The sequence below is a fragment of the Mesoplodon mirus genome (genome assembly GCF_964341445.2).
Source record: "Mesoplodon mirus genome assembly, chromosome: 5".
NCBI lineage: Eukaryota > Metazoa > Chordata > Mammalia > Artiodactyla > Ziphiidae > Mesoplodon > Mesoplodon mirus.
The window spans coordinates 29835234-29857024 of NC_138980.1; the positions used below are offsets into that span (position 1 = coordinate 29835234).

Genomic DNA, 21791 nt, shown 5'->3' on the forward strand with positions numbered 1-21791 from the left:
TTTGTCATACCAAAAAATTACATGCATCTTATGTTCAGAATACAGATGAAACTCAAATCTTTGGTAATGCACTTCAGAAATGGGAATACTTTTAACAAAAATTTTATCTGGATAAGCAATCATGAATTCTACAACAAAAAATATTTTTACCTGGCAGACTGATCAATAGTTTTGGGTTTTTTTTTTACTAAATTAACATTTACCATGTAGTTTTGTTTGTTTGTTTGTTTTTTGTTTTTTTGTGGTACACAGGCCTCTCACTGTTGTGGCCTCTCCCGTTGCGGAGCACAGGTTTCAGACGCGCAGGCTCAGAGGTCATGGCTCACAGGCATAGGCGCTCCGCGGCATGTGGGATCTTCCTGGACCGGCGCACGAACCCGTGTCCCCTGCATCGGCAGGCGGACTCTCAACCACTGTGCCACTAGGGAAGCCCCTACCACTTAGTTTTTCATGTGTAAACAGGTAAGCAGAAAAAAATACCTACAGACAAACAAAAAGTTCATTATGTTAACCAATCAGGGTCTGGAAACTTCTGCAGTTTTCTTCCCAAGTGTTCTCCGATCAAATCATCTTTTTTTTTGTTTTCCAGTAAACAGTAACATAAATACAAATTGTTTAATAATAACCATAAAGTCTCATAGGCTGAGGTTTAAGTATTTATACTTCATATGGTAAGGAGACAGATATTGGACAATTTCTAGACTCCTGAAGATTTGGCATTAAAAACAAAAACCTCAGTCATCAGAATTCCTATTTCTACGTTTGTGACTAACTACATAAATAACCATTGGAAAACAGGACTTTCCAAGCTCACTTTCCAGTTAGACTTTAATCTTAAACGAAGTGTGTATGTGGTTTTATTAATCTACTACAATGCACAAGTTGGATGTCTTTCCATGAATGCTACTTACCACCACTGACATCAACCAATGAAACAGAACACAATACTTACAATTTAATGAAATTCCAACAGCAAACAGTTCCTATGGGTTTTGGTTTCTAATACCTGCCTACCTAAAGTTAATAATACTTATTACCTGTTCAACAATTACAGAAAAATCTTTTAAAGTTAAGGAAAGTTTGAGGTAAATAAAGAATATTCATTTAAGAATGAAATAGTCAAGATTTCCTTTTACTCAAAAAAAACAAAAAACCAAACACAAAAATCACTTCCAAGAGTCAACCTCCATGTACAAAAAGGCAAGATCAATCACTGGACACAAAGGATATTCCAAAGGTCTTTAAAAATGGTAATTAATCTCAAAAAAGGAAAATTAATTTTAGCTTTTATATTTCATTCATTATCAAGACCATATTTGCTTAACAAGATAATTATGCGATTGATACAAAACATACAGCATTTACACTTAACTGTACAAAATAATTTAAGGTTTATAAAAATATTAGAATGTTTAGAGTTGACTGACACAGTCTTAAATCATCTCTTCTAGAGAAGTATAGTAAGACCACTGATTTCCATTTTATTTCTTTTTTAATAAGTCAAAGAAAGGATGCTGCAATGCTTCATCCAAGGTAATTCTTTTCACTGGATCATATTCTAACATTCTTTGAATCAGGTCAAACAGTTTCTCATGTTCTTCATCATGACAGAGCATAAATTCCTGAGGGGAAAAATGACTTTGTTTAAGAAAGACAATAAAAAATAGTTAAAACAGGGTGTTTTTTGTGGTTTTTTTTGTTTTACCTTTAATGGCTTGCAGTGTCCCGTAACATATCTACCAGCAGAACTACGTTCCTCCCAATCTAGCTGATTATGATGAAAATACATCTGTTTCCTATAGGAAAGAGAAGTCTGGATTAAATTTTAAGAAAAAAAGAAACCCCAAACCCACATTCTTACCCTGCCCCAAACAGGGGATTGGGGGAAAAGATGGAACCATAGACATCTCTCTATATATACATAAACATACAATTTCTAAAAATCTCAGCAATAATTATATCGGATACCTTATATGGTATTTTTCCTAATCTTGTACCCTCTGAAGTTTTAGTATCCCACCTAAGTTGTACCATATGTGAAACAATGCCAGCTTCAAAAACAGAGGTTCCTAGATCCATTCCTGTAAATTCTGATTTCACTAGATCTGGAATGGGGCTAGAAATCGTTAACAATTCCCTGGATGACTTCTGCGGTGAAGCTATGTTTTGAAACCACTTATAGTATTCTTGTCCAAAGACGTACATGTGGTTTGCAACAGTCTGGAATTCAAATTTAGATAGGACTCCAAAATCAAGCTCTTTTTACTACTCTATGTATTATTTTTTTTTTTTTTTTTTTTTTTTTTTTTCTTTTTGCGGTATGCGGGCCTCTCACTGTTGTGGCCTCTCCCGTTGCGGAGCACAGGCTCCGGACGCGCAGGCCCAGCGGCCATGGCTCACGGGCCCAGCCGCTCCGCGGCATATGGGATCCTCCCAGACCGGGGCACGAACCCGCATCCCCTGCATCGGCAGGCGGACTCTCTACCACTGCGCCACCAGGGAGGCCCTATGTATTATTTTTAAATCAACCTAGGAAAACATTTATGCAAAGGTTAACCTGAGTATAAAAACACCACTTTATTTACTGGATCACAAAGTAAATATTGCATTACTTTTCAAAAACTTGACTTCATGAAAAAGAATTCAAAATCTACAGTCTTTGGAATAAGCAATAACAACAAAGATGGGTTTTCTATAGTTTGAATATAGGCCACTGCATGTACCCAATAAGGACTTTAATCTTAAAAAGCATACCTTGTTTTCTGAATCATGTGTGTTGGTATGGGTCCTAATATACGTTCCATCATTGCCAGGTGTTCTTTATTATCATTAGTCTAAAAAAAATAGGAAAAAGAAACTTAGCACTTTCCATTTCCCTACACGCACATAAAAGGATAACACAAGAAAACAGTGTGTCCGGGACTTCCCTGGTGGTCCAGTAGTAGAGAATACACCTTCCAATGCGGGGGACGTGGGTTCGCTCCCTGGTCGGGGAACTAAGATCCCACACGCTGCGGGGCAACTAAGCCTGCCCACCACAACAAGAGAGCCCGCGAGCCACAAACTACAGAGCCCACACACTCTGGAACCCGCACACTACAAGTGGAGAGAGAAAACCCACGTACCGCAGCAAGAGAGAAGCCCACGTGCTGGAATGAAGACCCAATGCAACCCCCCAAAAAAAGTAAATAAATAAATGTTAAGAAAAAAAAAAGAAAATAGTGTCTCCATAAAAGGACTAGATTAGACAGCTATACAATTTATATTACACTCTACTTCAAAGATGGAATAAAACTGAATGAGCTACACTGATTGTCTGATTTCTGAAATGAATTGGTAAGGTTTGTAGAGCTGATTGAGGAACAACTTTTTAAGTATATTTTACTGAAGTACAGTTGATTTACAATGTTCGAATAATTTGTTTAATGTAAAACAGAACAGTTTTCCTTATTTGTATTACTTGCACTGTTTAACTGAGGGATGACTGGGAAGATTACCAATAACCTGGCTACTCATTTTATCGGTTGCTTAACTAACCTCCATTACCCAATGGATAGCAACTTTGTAACACTAATCCTAGACAATGAAAATACAGTCCCAATAATTCTTACAACAACCTTGAGCTAGGAATGTGGGAACATAACATAACTCAAAGAGGTTAAGATACTAGCTCAAGCTCATATAGCTCATCAATGAGGAAACCTGAGCTGTGAACCCAAGTCAAAACTCATATTCTTAAATTACACAGTAACAGAGCTTTGGCTAAAGTCGAATAAATTGTTAAACTAAATGGTACACTCCTAAGCAGAGGCTGGAAAGCTTCTTCTATAAAGGACCAGATAGTAAATATTTTAGGCTTGGATGGTCACAGATGGTCTCCACCACATATTCTTTTTCATTTTTTAAAGCAGGCATCAGATAGGATATAGTTTGCCAATCCTTGCTCTGAAGAGCAGAGTCTATGTGCAATGCTTTTTAAATCCATTAACTACTGTGCCTAGCACACTGCTTTCAAAATGTTCTTAAGTCATGACAGGAATAAATAATACAAGCTCCATTATCTTCAAAAAGTTCCTTAGTTGAAGACTATTTTGGAGGGTGCAATTAAAATATAAACCACATCTCAAACCAAAGTTAATAATCGACGCTTAAGGTCTCAGAATGATTTACAATCATAAAACCATCTGAAGGATTTTATATGTGTCAGAATGAAGAAAGCATGCACTGTGCTCAACTTTTTCCTTGACCCTATAGCTTACTACCACAAAACCAGACACCACCCCCTAGAAATGTCCGACAGCTATGTTCTAGATATCAAACTTGTCTACAAACTCAGAGTACTTTTAACAGATCTCTACGGAGTAGACAGAAGTTTGGTGAGGTGCCCCAGAGCGGCGAACACATATATTCTGCAACAGCCACCTAAGTGACTTATAATTCATCACAGCTTCCTCCCTCCTCATCCTGCATTGCCATAATCTCAAAGCAACCTTGACAGTATTAGCCAGGAACTTCCTAACCACCCTCACCCCATCCAACAACACACCTTGATCAAATCACAACCCTCTTAAAGTTCTCCAATGGTTACACCACTTGAAGCTTTCAAGACTTTTAGTTTTCCGACATAAGCAAAATTATGAGGAAAACAAGTAGAGACCTAAATAACATTTTCTCCTTTTTGTTCTGCCAAGTAAGCCAATAACTATTATCATTGCATAGAAAGAACATTTTAATACCAAAAAAAACAGGAGAGATAATTTCTAAATGAAAGCCAGAACGGCAACCCTACAAAATCATTTTCATTTTAGACCGGTCTACATTTGGAAACCACTGACTCCTAGGATAAAACAAATACCTTTCTATGGCAAACAAGTCCACTATGAATCAGTACTTGCCTACTGACACCATTTTCCTATTTATCCAAGACACTCCGGCAGCACTATTCATCCTTCCTCAACTAGAGTAGCTTCCTTTATGCCTCTTGCATTTATGAATACCATTTCTTCCTGATATGGCCATCACACACTCTAGTTTTCTGACAAACTCTTACTCTTCCTTATAGCTTGGATTAAACTCCCTATTCCTCAGTGATGCCTTCTCGAAGGAAACTTAACCATTCACCTTTTCTGGGTTCCCTTCTACATTGTTCCATTATAGCAAGTATCATATTGTACTGTACGTTTTCCCATGTCTATCCTGTGTATGTCTTCCTTGAGGAGAGAGATGCTGTCTTTTCATTTTTATACACACAGTGCTTAGAAATGTGCCTAGGGTGTCATACATGCTTAATACAACTTACTGTTTCTGAATTCTTTTAATAAAAGTGCAACATAACCAGAGCTGAATTAAAACTGACCATAGTAACACTAATGTAAATTTATGAAGGAGCATCACAATAAAATGGATCATATGAAGTCAATATGAACCATGTGTTTAAAAGCTCCACATGCAGAATGAATTATGACCATTCACTGAGAGTAGTTCGTTCAACTGTGGTTTTAGAGAAGGATGACTATTTTGCACATGGAAGTTTACATCTTAAGAATAATGACACTATGGCAACTTTCCAATATGGAAACCAAAACTTTAACATGCCTTTAACATTAAAGCTCATTATGAATCAGTAAGTAACATTTACTAAATACATACCTGAAAGACTGTGAAACCAAGGTAATATTCAATAAGAATGCAACCTATGCTCCAAACATCACATGGCTGAGACCAACCTAAAGCTATTTAAAAACAAAACCAAACATTTTATTAGGCAACAATTTTTAATTGCCAATACACAATATCTTTTCCTATGTGGGTGCTCTCTTTATATAGCCCATTTAGGAGAATATGATAGTAAATTCAGGGTTTACATTTTTAGTTTTATACCAAACATGATTCAGTATGCTTTCAGAGTCCTCCATATCCTTGTATCAACTTACAGTATTTTAACCTGGGGGAGGAGGCATTTTATGGAAAGTAAGAGGGGTGAGCAAATAGTCCATAGTCTCTGAATTGCTTGTGCAATGAGGAGCACTGTTATACCCACTTAACGGTTGTTCTATGAAATTTTACATTTTATTAGTGCAAACATAGGTCAATAATTATCCTCAGAGTGTAGTTACTAACCCCTTATCAATTACCATCAGCTTGATATCTGAGTTTATTTCTTCTATTAAAAGAAATAGTAGTGTCACATAAATTATGTAAGAATTATAATGGATATTATAAGCAGTGTCACCCATAAGCAGAATTATACAGATATTTAAAGTTCACATAGAGAGGTATCTATATATGTACTTTCAGGTTGTCTATACATGATCATATATACTTTCTCCTTCAGAATTCTCAATAGTAACATTATTCAGAAAAGAAAAAAACACCTAGCCTTAAGTCTCTATCTATTTAGAAAGGAAAAGAGTAAACCTAAACCATACAGATGTTTTAACCTTTTAAATATTAAGTTTTTAATAAAAAAATAATGTACAAATAAAACCTACTTTAAAAGACATTTCAATTACTTTCAGCAACATTACTGAATTTAAAGACAAAGGAAGAAACAATATATTCAAGGAACTTGACTATGATTTAGCCATTTTTGTTAACCCTCATGGTACTTATCACTTGAACAAAAGGATAATGGAGCATGGTTTCTACTTACAGTAACACATACAAAATCTGCAAATGATAGAGCTTGGATCTAAGATGAAAGTTTTCTTTTCCAGCCACTCCTGTCTCCCAGTCCAGCTTTCTCCCAAGTGACTGTAAACTACCTCATTCTCTTATGGCTCAGCTCTCATACTCTTTGGAATTTCACATCATTCACTTTGACCAACTTCTGTTTACTACCAACACCCAAGACATGAGACCAACTGCCCTCCTCAGTGGTGGCACCTGACAACATCTTCCTCTTCAACCTAATTCTGCCTTAATCCTCAGGAGTAACACTTCACAAACACACAAAGAACCCTTCTAATCTTCCCATCTGTTCATTTCTTTTCCTAAACACCAATAACCCCAATTTCAGATTTATATCAACTATCCCCAGCCTGGCCACACATGGGACTGTATTATTACTAAGAATCACTGTATCTTACGCAATCTAGGAGGAGGCCATTAACTAACTGTAAGATACACCACTGTTTTATGAACCAATAACCAAGAAAAAATGCTGTTTTGTCTTATGTTTCCTCACATGTTAAAATGTGGAGAAAAATCTTCTTCTTAAAATTGATAAAACACAGCAAGTTATCTCTTTTTAAGCTCTGAAAATACCTATCTGTCCACAATCTCCTCCCACACTCTTTTCTTTTACCTTCATTGCAGGCTTCAGTCCTCAACCATGAATACACTTTCTAAACTACTGCAACATAGCAGCTTCTTTCAGACCATACTAAGCAGAAATCCTAGTAACATCAATCTCAAAGATGAGCTCCAAACCTGTGCTATCCTATGTGGTAGCCACTAGCCACATGTGGTTATTTAAATCTAAAAGTTTAATTAATTTAAAATTCAGTTCCTCAGTCACACTGGCTATACTGAAAGTACACAGTAGTCTACGTGTGGCTACTAATGGCTACCATGTTGGATAGTGCAGATATACAACATTTCTATCATCATGGAAAGTTCTACTAGCCAGCACTACAAACTATTCTTAATTTCCTGTCCCTTTTACTAATTCTTTACTCTAGGTAAACATCATTAGTTTGCTTTCACACTCATATTCTCAACTACCCAGTCCTCTTCGACAAAAGGTAAAAAGTGGAAAAGACTGATTCCACAAAGATGTTTTACTAGCCAACCTCGGTTGAAACTTACTTTTGGCAAAGTAATATGCTTATACCATTTAACTATCTCCCAATATCACCTGATCTGAATTTTTCCCACTGTCTCCAAGCCCCCAAATCCATCCCTGACTTCCTTGCTCTATCAACATGACTCGGTCTCGAACTTTTAAATTTTGAGGCCTAAGATGTGCTCTCCCTCACTGAGTTCCCTTTTATTAATATTGAAAAACCCTGCACCTTAACTAATTTTCCTTTCCATGCTTTCCCATGTCAAAGATGATCAAAGAAGCTCTCCTCTTAGACTAGCCGCTCTTTCTTCTCCTCTTAACCTCCATCCACCCTACATCTAGACGTCTGCCAGCCAAATCTTTAGCATTTTCACCAGCACCATGCTTTGTGATGAGACGAAAAGAGGTGCCCACATCGCTTCAAAATCACACTGCTGTCATGGACTTAGCCAATACAGCTTGTTCTCTTATGATCTTGTAAGACTGACTTGTTCAAAAAGAACCACCACCTGGAATATCTTTACAGATGATATCACATTTTTCCCACTCAGGAAAATTATTTATAGCAATGTCCAGACAGCTTTTATGAAAACAGAAAACATTTTCTGTACACTGCTAAGAAAATTACAGCTATCCCCCAACTACCTGCCCCCCAATAAAAGCTATAGAGAACAAAAAATCTCTTTTTCAATTAAAATATCAGGAAGTCTGGTATCTACTAACCCAAAATGACCTCTGGAGCTCTGTAATGCCGTGTAGATACCACAGTGCTATGATGTTCATCATCGTATGTTGCACTTCCTAAGTCAACAATTTTGACATCTGTGTTTTTCAGTGTGCGTTCATCACGTTTCTAGAGATACAGTTAAGTAAACACAAAGATCAATAAAGATATGAAATATTTTATAGCACTATCCAAAAGGCTTGCACATGAATTCTCTTTTTGATTTTCAAAATAACCCCATGAGAAAGGCAAAGGATTACCCTTTTTGGGTTAAACGTCAGGATATAATAAGCCTCAAAGGTAAAATTCCTCATCCAAGGATCACCAAGCTAAATTAATTTTAAAGACAACTACCAAAATTAAAACAAGTGTAACTTACCATTTTTGAATTATACTTGACTACATAGTCAGACTCCACAAATAAAATATTTTCAGGCTTCAGATCTGTATGGGTTAATTTATTATGATGCAAAACTACAAAAGAACAAAAAGACATTATTAGTTTCACTTACAAATTTAATCTGTACCGGGGGAAAGGAGAATTAGTAGTAGAGGTAGGGATCAAAAGTGGTTTCATCTTTACTTGCAACGTGCATTTTTACTGACAATGGTTTGATATGTTGCTTGTCCAATAAAACCTTTAATTGACTGGTATTTAAAAATTTAACAAGTATACTTACAATTTACTGACTGACAGATCTGATATGCCATTTGCCTGATATGGTCAATTTGAAATGGCAGAAAGCTATTTTCTTTCATGAAATCATAGGTACTAAGTCCCAGGAGTTCGAACACAATACAAATATGACCATGATGATCAAACCATTCTAGCATCTGGACACATCGGCTGAAACAGATCAGAATACAAATAATTCAGTTCACAGAATTCTGATTATTTCATGTAACATAATGGATCACAGTTCCAAGTTTCTTACTTACAAGACATTATTGGGATCAGTACTATTTAAATGCTCCAATACTTTGATTTCTGAATGAGCTGCTTCACGATATGGTCCCACATTTTTTGTGATTTTCACTGCTACATGTATGCCACCCCTTAAAAACAAAATGAAAATGGTAAATGTACAGAAGGGCGTTGAAGACATGTATCCTCTAAAGCAGCTGTCACCAACCTTTTTGGCACCAGGGACCGGTTTCATGGAAGACAAGTTTTCCATGGTTGAGGGGAGGGTGTGATGGTTCAGGTGGTAATGCAAGCTATGGTGAGCAGCAGATGAAGTTTCACTCGCTCGCCCACTGCTCACCTCCTGCTGTTAGGCCCAGTTCCTACCAGTCCACGGCCCAGGGGTTGGGGACCCCTGCTCTAAAGCATCATCTTGTTAAGTACCAATCACTCTATGCTATTTTCCTAAAATAATCTTTCAGGGTATATTATAGCAGATCTATAAACATTTTTTCAAAACATTTTGACAAAATATACATTATACAGAGTGATGATTTCTCTTAATACTTAAGAACGTTAATGTTTGTTTCCAAAAGTTTAAATTGACCTAGATTTTATAAGTAGTTTTTTTTTTAAAAAAGGATAAAAATATAAACCTTGAAGATACTACTGCTGAAAACATTCACTCATTCGCCAGGCTAGACCGAATGTGCCAGATGTTGCATTGGAATCACTGTTAAAAAGAGCTTGTCCCATGTACCTCACAGTCTAATGGAAAAGACAGACACTTGAACAACTTATCATTAGGTTAGAAGTGCCTGGTATAAGGAATAGAGAGAAGAAAGAACCTAACCATCAGAGTTAGGGGAGCTCAGACTTCTTCAGAGAAGAAAGACAACTATCAGTTTGTTAGATAATTCTGGCAAAGGAGACACCAGCAATAAGTCATCAAGCCAAAAAAATGTTTAGTGCATTCACGGATGCGAAGAGGTATAAATAGCAACAATGTAGGGCAGCGTGTTTTAGACCGGGGCATCTGTAGTACTTCCTAAAAAGTACAGAGGGAATTCCCTGGTGGTCCAGTGGCTTAAGACATGAGCTTTCACTGCCGTGGGCCCAGGTTCAATCCCTGGTCGAGGAGCTGAGATCCCGCAAGCCATGTGGTGCGGCCAAAAAAAAAAAAAAAAGCCGTAAATGATTTTGAGGAAAAGGATTTCCAAATCTTCAGCTTCCTTCTGTCCTCTTTTCTAAACCTGATCTTCTTGAATACAAGCCAGCAGTCAACCCTGCATTTTTCACTATGGCCTTCCCACATTACAAAAGAGAACCCCATGCACGTGAAATTAATATGGCAAGGTTTGTGCCCCAGGCTGTTTATAAAAAAGAAAAAAAAATTCTTTGAGGCAAAAATTTTTCTAGTGGCTGAATAGCAAACCTATTCCGAACTCATTTCTTTTGACAAGGTCCCAATGAAGTTGTGGGCTGATATATAATCATCAAAATAAATTTTTAATGATTTATCTCCCTATGATGTATAGCATATATCTCAAGACTTAAAAGAATTACTATAAAACTGCTGTGACAAAACTTCTTCTAGTCTCATCTATTTCATCATATGGACAAGTTTTCTAACTGCTAATAAGCTATAAAAATGAACAGTGCTAATAGCTATAAAAATGAAAAATGGATAATGGTGTTAGCTAATGCTACTATAGTAATCATATTGCAGTATATAAATGTTCAAACCAACGTTATACACCTTAAACTTATAAGCTTTCATATTACTTGTCAATTAAAAAAAAAGAAAAATGGAAACTTAATGTTAAAACAGTAAGATTTATCTATGGACACATGAACTCATTTTTTTAAAGGCCCCAACCATCTCGATAAAAGATATATTTACAATTACATTGTATGTTTTAGGTCTAATAAGTATCAAAATTTGTAACAGATTTGTACTTGATCAATTGAATACTCTTCATTGGAATATCTCAAATACTCAAGTCTTGGAACCTCAAGAAATTTTTAAAAGACCTCAATGGGACAACTAGTGAAATGTGAATCAGGTTGTAGATAAGCTGGCAAAACTTGAAAATACATATAACATGTAAATATAGAGAATGATTAAACACTGTAAAATGTTAACATTTGTGGAATCTGGGTGAAGAATAGATGGGAATTCTTAGCAACTTTCCTAAGTCAAAGTATTTCAAAATATCTTAAAATTTTACTTTATGTTCACATTTTTGTCATAGAGAGGAAAGGGTGATAATAAAAGACACTTAGGATAATATTCTTTATGAAAAGTGAAGTAAAAGTTAAGTTCAAGATAAAACATTTCTAAGTATTCAAGAAAAGTTTGTTCATGGATGACAGGAGGTATCAAGCTGTTGTATTTAGATTCCCCCAAACATATTTAGAAAGAGAGAGATGTTTTTTTAAAAAAAATCACCATTTACAATAAGCTGGAAATTACATCCTCAACTATTTTATGATGAAAAGTATAGATGTCAATTTAGAAATGTGCAGTTTCCACTAAACTGTTGTAAGACGTTCACTTACAAAAAAATTTGCAACCGCAGAATAGAGATCCTAGAGGAAAACATGAAAACGAAGCAGAGAGGGTCAAAGAACAAAAAGTTTAGTATAACTCATTAAAGAATCTGGACTTTATTCTGTAGGCTTCAAGTAATATAATTTATTTATAGTTTGAGAAGCTAACCCTAACGTGCAAATATTATCCTTTGGAAATAAAAGTTTTTGAACCAAGAAGATTAGACATGCTAATTTATTGTCTCTGCAATTCAAAAGTAGGGTAAAGCACTCCAAATCTCTTATAGAAAGCTAAGGACCTAAGTTCTGGGAAAGTCTTCACTTGAACACTGACATTAATTTCCATGAACTCCATCTGATAAACATTTTCAGCATTCTTGGTCAAAATCCATACTTATGGTAAATAAATCGTACACAGTTCAAGAACTTCTGAATACTTATACCTCCCAGGAAAACACATAGCTACCACTTAAATTCCATTTCATCTAAATTATGGATCCTTCTCCACCAAAAATATCAGAATGTTCAAAAAAGAAAAACAACAAACTTACATGCCATGATCAATGCACTCTACAACTCTGCCAAAGGTCCCTTCTCCCAAAGTGTTCACGATTTCATCTAAAGTGAGGGGGGAGAAAGAAGTGTAAGTACCTGAGTACAAATTATCAGTTATTCAAATAATGAATGCTTAAGTGTGGAATTTTTTCAAATGCTCTCTATTAAAGCATAATTAAGGTTCCAGCCCTCAAATTATTTGATTTTCAGATGCTACAAAAATAATGTAGATAGCTATCTTTCTTGCTCTAATCTCAAATTCCACTGATTATTTTGGAACTTTAGAGTAGAAATATTTAAACTCTATAGAAAAGAAGAAATACAAAAGAACAACAAACAAACCCACAAAAAACAAAACAAAAAAGCAATGAAGAGTTCTTTAGACCCCCGCTGACAAACTATTCTTAAAAAGATTATTCTGTCTGCAAAGTTTAAAAAGTGTTGAAAAATATTCTATACATCTTGCTTTTAGAACGTCTCCACTTTGACAGATAAGGTGACCCTCTTCATCATCTTCTATACTCCTGGATCTTTTCCTTTGGTGGCTCTTCTGGAACGGCAAGTGGGCAGCACCAAGATCGTCCAGCCAATCAATATAGCAGAGTGAATTCAGGGCAGAATACGCAATTCATTCAGCGGGGAGATATTCAGGCATTCAGATAAGAACCAGGCCACGAAGAGTTGGCAGGAGCAAGTTCAAATTCAGTCCCCAGAGATTCACAGGACACAGTTTATGTTACAGAAGAAAAACATGGCAAGATTTTCAGATAAGTTACTTAAAGTGGCAATAGAAAAAACAACACAATTGTCTCTAAAATACTGACTTAATTGAAGTCTGAAATTTAAAGAATGCAATGTCATGATCTATTAATCTCGTTATAAAATAGCCTATGCTGTGAGTTGAGATGTCTAGTTTGTCAGGAAAATGTTTTAAAACGTCAAGATTAGCTCAAATTGATACTTAGCAATATTTTTAAACATACTTATTAAAATAAAAGGGGAAAATAAAGGCTAATGTCAATGTTTGATCTAATCAATGATAGTTCTACTGAAGAAAACTTGGGGAGGAAAATAATAACTCATAGTTTACTGCAAACAAGTGAAGATTCATGAGTGTAAAAAAAAAGGCAGGCTTTCTGGACAATAATTTCCCCTTCAGCACCCACTTTCAGAACTCCAATGGAACTAATTGCAGATTGTGCGATACACAGGGTAAGTATCCACCAGTGCAACTTTCTACATTTGTCTCCAAGTACTGGGAAAGGGGTTTCTTTTAAAGTAAAAAATGTTTAAGATGAAAGAAAAGATGGGTGCTTCATCTTTTCGTATGATTATGTTATAAAAGATAAAAATATTTTTAACATTAAAATCAAGAACCTCATGATCTGGTCTGCAGAAAATGAGTAAATGTGGGCAAATGAGGACTAACTAATAAATGCAGATTATTTGTAAGAATTTGGAAGTTTCCTTTAAGGATTCAAGTAATATAAACACAATTATATTCATATAGTATTATAAACTTTTTCAAACTTATTGGCTCAGTAAGAGCTTTTATAACACAAATAAGTATCCACCCAAAATAAAAACAAAATCAATCATACCGAACGTGACTGATTACTTGAACATTGTCTATTACGCTTCCTTTTAGGACTGCTTCTCCAGCTTCGGACTGAAGATTTACTGCAGTGGATTCGATAACTGCTTTCAACGTCTCTGTGATAACGTCTAGGAACACATCTTTTGCAGTAATCATTTCTGTATTCATCAATGTTAGGAACATATATTTTGCAGTAGTCATTTCTGTATTCATCAATGTTAGGAACGTATATTTTGCAGTAGTCATTTCTGTATCCATCAATGTTAGGAACGTATATTTTGCAGTAGTCATTTCTGTATTCATCAATGTTAGGAACGTATATTTTGCAGTAGTCATTTCTGTATTCATCAATGTTAGGAACGTATATTTTGCAGTAGTCATTTCTGTATTCATCAATGTTAGGAACGTATCTTTTGCAGTAGTCATTTCTGTATTCATCAATGTTAGGAACGTATATTTTGCAGTAGTCATTTCTGTATTCATCAATGTTAGGAACGTATATTTTGCAGTAGTCATTTCTGTATTCATCAATGTTAGGAACGTATCTTTTGCAGTAGTCATTTCTGTATTCATCAATGTTAGGAACGTATCTTTTGCAGTAGTCATTTCTGTATTCATCAATGTTAGGAACGTATCTTTTGCAGTAGTCATTTCTGTATTCATCAATGTTAGGAACGTATCTTTTGCAGTAGTCATTTCTGTATTCATCAATGTTAGGAACGTATCTTTTGCAGTAGTCATTTCTGTATTCATCAATGTTAGGAACGTATCTTTTGCAGTAGTCATTTCTGTATTCATCAATGTTAGGAACGTATCTTTTGCAGTAGTCATTTCTGTATTCAGCAATGTTAAGAACATATCTTTTGCAGTAGTCATTTCTGTATTCAGCAATGTTAAGAACATATCTTTTGCAGTAGTCATTTCTGTATTCAGCCATGTATCTCCGGTACTGATAATATCTCTCATTCAAGAACCTTGCTTCTAAATAATGACTGCAAACACATTAAAGGATTTAAAATTACTCTCTTCATTCTAGAATGCTTTAACGTTTAACCACATTTTAACGTGGTTAAAATAAAACATTCTCTCAAGAATTCCTGGTTTCAACAGCTAACTCAATAAAAGAAAAAAATACAAATTGATGAATTAGAACTTATACTTAACTCACAAAACTTAAATAATTTTACTTTAACCAACAAGCAAATGGGTACATATATCTCTATTAATATATACTGCTATGAAGGAACAAACCTTGGGTCAAATCATTCAACATATTCAGTGTTTACTTGAAATCAAGTGTCCCTTTACCTTCTGGTGAAAGTTAAGACCAAAAATTCACAAAACTGCTCTTCTGAAATTCATCAATCTTATGATATATGCATCTGTAACTAAGCTCTCTTCCTTTTTGCAGAGCCACACACAACATGAGGCAGGCAAAACAGGATTCCTTTCCTTCTTAATGTAAGTTAGGTATCTCTGGCACACAGAGTTCTTTCACGAAGGGTGTATTAGAGCTAAAAGGAATCTTAAATATATTTCAGGCCTTTCATTTTACAGATGACTACACTGAGATCCCTAGAAGGAAAACGATTTGCCATGGTTGTAGAGCACATTCTAAATCCTATTGTATGTGCCAGTATTATTATACACACCACCTATTCCATCTCCTCTCCTCTATTTCGAGCTTCCTGTATCTTTCTGAGAAATAGTCAACACAGTTTTTGAACGCTGCTTCATGTGCCAAAAATATCCAAAATATATGCCCCTCAAATGAGAAAAGGTTCTTATAATTGCTTGCTTAGGATTTCCCAACCCCCTACTTGCCTTTGCATTTTGAATTTCCTGTCACTCCTGCTTGTGAAATAAACAAGAATTCAGGGAAAACAGCATCATCTGGTGCCATAGTGCTTACCTTCTTTTTGATTTTTTCATTTTTTTTGCGGTACGCAGGCCTCTCACTGTTGTGGCCTCTCCCGTTGTGGAGCACAGGCTCCAGATGCGCAGGCCCAGCATCCATGGCTCATGGGCCTAGCCGCTCCGTGGCATGTGGGATCCTCCCGGACCGGGACACGAACCTGTGTCCCCTGCATCAGCAGGCGGACTGTCAACCACTGCACCACCAGGTAAACCCCATAGTGCTTGACTGCTGAATCTACACATCCCTTTGAAAATCTAATTGAGAGGTATGGGCCCTCTCCCCTAAGAAACGCACAAATGCGTAAACAAATCTTGGCAAGGAATTTCAGAGATCATGGACCTCAGGAAGTCAATGGATTCCAGTTAAGCAGCCTTGATTTGATGGAAAGAAAAAGACAGAGTCAACTGACCCAGTTTCCCGTCCCCCTCTCTACCTGGGATGAGTATCCTTTCCAACAGTGTGAAGCTTCAAGAGGGATGCACGTGGAGCACTGAGGGAGAGAGGGGACACCTGCCCAGTCAGACACACCAGCTAAAATAATCCTGACAAGCAATGGAGTGACAGATGTTAACTAGAGTGCCCTCACTAACCTCGTTCTTTTTCCCAGAATATGTTGTCATTCTTTTTTCTCAGGAGGCTGGTTTATGCAAAAATAAAGGAGAAGCATCTCTAAAACTGCTACTCAACAGGGCTGGCATCAAATCCAGGCTGGGGAGATGCAGAAGCCCCCTTTCCCCAGTGTCAGCCTTAAGTTCTAGCCATTGGAGAAACAACTCAGGATATTAGGGTCTAAATCTGGGTCTAAGTCAGGGATCTGATCAGTTGCTTGGAACCGTTAAGGGAGAGATCTACAATACGTCAAACTAGAAATTACCATACTCTAAAGGGCATCTGTTTAATTCTGTAAGGCATCCTTCCCATAAAAGTCTAAAATGTATCGGAAAACTCTAACACTAATAATCCTTAGCTGGACTAGTGCATGAAATTAGAGCTGCTGATAATCCATAAATAATCTATAGAATAACAAACATGGAGTGAAGTAATACTATGAGGATAAACTAAAAAGATGAGGACCTCTTCAGCCTACAACAACCGAGCCTTAGAGATTAGATAAACAAAGTCTACAGAATTATAAAGGCTATATGGACAGAGTGAACAGGATGAACAGACTGACTGAATTTCTAAAAAGAGTCACTGAATGTCCAGTGAATATTTCACTGTAGTTCTTTAAAACAGCCAAGACTAATGAGGCTATGGGCATTCATTTTTATTTCCACACAGGTCCTGTGGAAGATAAAAAATATATGAGGCAAAATCCCTGCCAACAAATAACTGTTCAATTTGAGATTACTCACACAAAAATCAAACACAACTCAACCATGCAGGAAATGCCAAAAGCCTGGATATGAGTGCTTAGGAGAAAAAACTCATAATGCTTAAAATGGTCAGGGAAGATTTCGTGAAAAAGAAGGGAAGAGTTGCATCTTAGAGGGACATCAGGATTTGGATAAAGTAGGAAGTAGAAGAAGTGCCAGGAAAGAAAAATGGCATATTACCATCTTACATTTATAGAGTACTTTTAGCCAGAATGGTTTAGAGATGAGTTTGTCTACATGCTACTTAGGAACTAGTAAGTAGACAATTTCAGCAAGAGCAATTTTCACATAGGGGAACATAGGCAAATAAATAAGCTGGGAACAGATCATCCAAAATCTTGCATGCCAGGCTAAAGGGCTTAAAACAGTGTTTCTCAAAGGGTGGTCTGTTTATTAACAATATCGAAATACTGAATTTTTAAAAATGAAGATCCCTGGACCCCAGGTCAGACTCACTGAATAATCTGGTACTATGCATTTTAAACATACCTCCAAAGTGATTCTATTCACACTAAAGTTTCAGAATCACTGGTTTAAGGCTTGATACTCTATGTTACAACAAGACATTTAAGGATATAAAATGTGTTCACAGTGTTCACAGCCACATCAGTCTTCCTGTGTAGAATTAATTGATTAAGCTTGTAGGAAGGGAGCAATTCACAGGCTACTTACAAATCAGAAAGAAAAGACACTCTGAAATATATAGGAAAAAAGGTAAGATAATTGATCTACAATAAAAGCGCTGATAAATCATAAGAAAAATATGCTTTAATAGAAAAAATAGGCTAAGACTACAAAAATAATGTTCACAATCAACTAGACTTCAATTAAAAAAATATTCAAGTGTTCAATAAGCACATGACAGAGGACAAATTCAGCAGAAATTTAAACATTCAAATGAAAAGAAAACACTATTCTTGGCATTTCAAAATAGACAAGACTGGTGACAGCATGTCGTAGGGAGTGTAACTTGGTACAAACTTTCTAGAAAAATATGTGGAAAAATATGTGAATATGTAGCAAGAGCCTTATAAGAGTTCACACCCTTTCACTTGAAACTGTCCCTTCTTAGAACCTATTTTCAGGAAATATTCAGAGGCAAAGATTTGTATACAAAGATAGTTTTCAGAAGAAATAACTTTACATCCAAATGGGGGACTAGCATCCTACCAAGAGTACCTTCTTTATATGCTTCTGTATTTTTCAGTTTTTTTCCTATAATTTTACAAAAAAACACTCTTATAAAGTTTTGAATCTTGAAAATGACTATTAGATTACTCCAGATTACGGAGAGCAATTACCACCAGACATCTCTGGTGCCAATATCAAAGAAGAAACTATTGGCCTAGTGGTTATTGCACTGACTCAGTATCATCTTTCTGTGGTTAATTATGAATATGAATAACTGTTCATCATTCATATCACTTCCTTTCGACACATACAATGCATAATAAATCCATGAATGGTTAGTACTATATGTTAAGCCTTACAGAGTATTTTGTAGTTATCTTAATATAGGGTACAGATATTCTTGTATAATACATTAATTAGCTCAGGTCATTGAAATCCTGGCATAGATTCTCCCTCTTCCCTCCATATGATAGTGTGTGAAGAATGATTAGTCTGCACTGATTAACAACAAGCTCACTGTTCTACAGAACAAGTCTGTTTTGGCATGGAGAAGGAAAAAAATTGCATACTGTTTTTTAAAGTAACCCCAGTTGGCTAATTTAGAAAGCAATCTGGCAAACAGTCCCAGTGGAACATCTGCACAAAACAAGGAGAAAACATGGAACCAACAAAAACAAATGAGAAAGGGAAATTAATGGAGGACAGAATGAAAGAAACTCTATTCACCTAGGCTTTGTTTAATCATTTAGGAACTTGAAAAATTCCTTCAATTCTATATAAACGTAGTACCTCCAAATTTTACACGGGTAAGAATACAACAGAACAGGACACATGCCATTGGAAATTTTTATTGAGGCCCTTCTTACAACAGCCAAGCTTCTAAAAATCCCAAACATATCCACTGGCCTTATCTACAAATATAACCTGTAGAATACAGTATAGGCAACTAATCCCCAACACACTGTAACATTCTCACACACCACATGCTATTTTTCTCATCTGGATGAACTCTTCCCCACCCTTCATTAGCTCTCATTTGTGGAACCCTAAATAAGTGCCCCAATGTACAGCTCTCCCTACTACATACAAGTTAAAGGCACTCACTGGTCCTTTAATCACTTACTTAACTTTCGTGTGTCTCATTTCCCACAACTATATTACTGGCAGCTGGGACTCCATCAACTGTCTCCTACAGCTCCCAAATGGACACAGATATGTGAGAGCAGGAACTCTGTTCTATCCACAGCAGTGGCTAGCATATAATAGGCACTCAGTAAATATTTTCTGAATGAGTATTTGTTGACTGATTTATAAAACAATCTGACAGATGAAAGTTATATAAGCTAATGACAAGTCATTACAACTATTAGTGTTAAAATGGTACTAGTTCAAGCGTAATTTACCAATAAGATTCTTTAAGCTGGTGATGTGGTTTACAATGTCTGTTCTCTTGTGTACTACTGTGGGATCTCCTCTTCTGTTTGTGCCTTCCACTGTAGCCTTCATGTCCCAGGCTTTCTCTGTTATCCCAGTCAGGGCAGTGAGTTCTGTTGGAATGACTCATCTGTTAATGGAAATGAAAAGTGAGTTGTGGAATTTACAGATGGTTATATTTAGTAAATAAAATATTTCACATTACTATTAATTCAATAGAAAAACCCCAGCACATGGGGTCCTACAGGTTCTAAAATCTTCGTAGGTAATGGTTCCCAAGGCATGGAGGCACTGTCCCACTGGTATGTCAGATGATTCTAAGTGGCATACACACCTAGCACTAAACGATAACACTGTGAGACCTGAATGCATTTTCTTTCCGTTCTTCTGGATAAATTCTCAGCTTGGTGCATATCTTCAACTAACACTTGCTAACTGCCATTTTTAAAAAAAGAGCCAGGATTCAGGCTTACAGCCTTCAGTAGACAACAATATCTAGCTAGAAATTAATAACTTTTTTGGTTTTATTTTTATCATTACCTTCTTTCTATGGTAAATTATTACTAATCTCTTAAGTTATTGATATAATCAAATTATTAAGTTATTGATGTTAACTTTAAATGTGAACTAATTTAAAACAAATATCACAAGTGTCATGCAGCTTTGTTGAAATACTGTGATACAAATAACTGAAGTCAGAGAAACACTTAGGGATAGAATATAGGAGATGACTGTTTATTTTCAGATCATCCTGCAACCATTCTTAAAATTAAACATATTTGTTATAGATCTGGGGTGACTAAAGAAATGAACCTATAAGGATGAATAGGGTCACACTGAAATCAGATAATTGTGACAATTCCTTGACTCCATCTACATCCTCACAGGTTGCATTCAGGATCACGATCTGTGTTCTAACAATGCCATCCCTATCTGCCTCTACCCATCTTAATTCTTTCACAAAGCAGTTAAGTTTTTAACAGTGATGTCCAAACTGTTGAAGAGGGTGAGGTTCACAACTCAGCAAGGAGCTGAAAACAGGTAAAATGGAGCAAAACCAACTTAGTTAACCTCCTTCAGTTAGCCCAGATGACTCAGTAACAAGCAGACAAATTCAACTAAAAAATTTAAAAGATTTCAAATGAATTAAAAGACTTTAAAATGAGGCATCTCCTGGGAGGTATTCCCTAAGAAAATGTAGGTATCATGCCATCAGGGACCGAAGCCACCAAATATTTAGATCTTTTAACTCACTTCTCTTGTTGATTCTTAGGTCCAACAAAAATCCTAAAACTCGAGTCAGGGTTCTCACTGGAAATTGATAAGTGAGCATTCTGATTTACATAGTCATTTGAATATGGGAAACGGAAATAAATGACATTACAAATTAACCTGAGCCAAAAGACCATCAGAAAAGCCATCAAAAAAATTATATTTCTAGTGGAATTCTTCTAACCCTTCAATTACCCAAATTATATTTTAACCACATAGGAACTCTTTAAAATTGTTTAGTTAAGCATTCTTAAATCATAGCAAGCAAAATTACAACATCTGATGACTGAGGTTTATTACTATGATTATTATAATGCATTTTTTGCAAAACACGTGTGTCTGCTTCAGTTTTGGTTTTTTCCTTCTACTATCAGTAGGCCATAACTAGCTCACCAAGGCAGAATTCTTAAATAACCACAGTTATCAATATGCAAATATTAAAATAAGCATCTTGGGAGAGCCAAAGGTTTTTATTTCTCTAGCCAAGTTCATTACTTTAAATTTAATTCAGCTGATAGGAAGCCTTCCCCCCCACCACCAC

The 21791-nt window shown here is 36.0% G+C and overlaps 2 protein-coding genes across 3 annotated transcripts in view; one reads left to right on the forward strand and one right to left on the reverse strand.

Annotated features, from left to right (window-relative positions):
• Positions 1-21791, forward strand: part of LOC309805278 (uncharacterized protein) — a gene marked incomplete at its 5' end in the record, with an annotated part of 211014 nt that overhangs the window by 86109 nt on the left and 103114 nt on the right. The window lies entirely within an intron of this gene.
• On the reverse strand, positions 1472-20108 carry LOC309804355 (dual specificity protein kinase CLK4-like; the record flags this gene model as incomplete). 2 transcript variants are annotated; one of them, XM_082621710.1, is made up of 14 exons in its annotated part: positions 1472-1622; positions 1706-1796; positions 2755-2834; positions 5650-5732; positions 8510-8639; positions 8890-8984; positions 9191-9357; positions 9450-9566; positions 12519-12585; positions 12982-13072; positions 14124-14322; positions 15070-15111; positions 19114-19180; positions 19948-20059. In XM_082621710.1, 14 exons carry the CDS (start codon positions 20048-20050, stop codon positions 1482-1484), a joined length of 1473 nt encoding a protein of 490 aa, XP_082477836.1. In that variant the 3' UTR covers positions 1472-1481. The 2 variants fall into 2 exon arrangements, with proteins under 2 accessions (XP_082477836.1, XP_082477835.1); XM_082621709.1 differs by lacking the exon at positions 19114-19180 and having other exon boundaries at positions 19948-20108.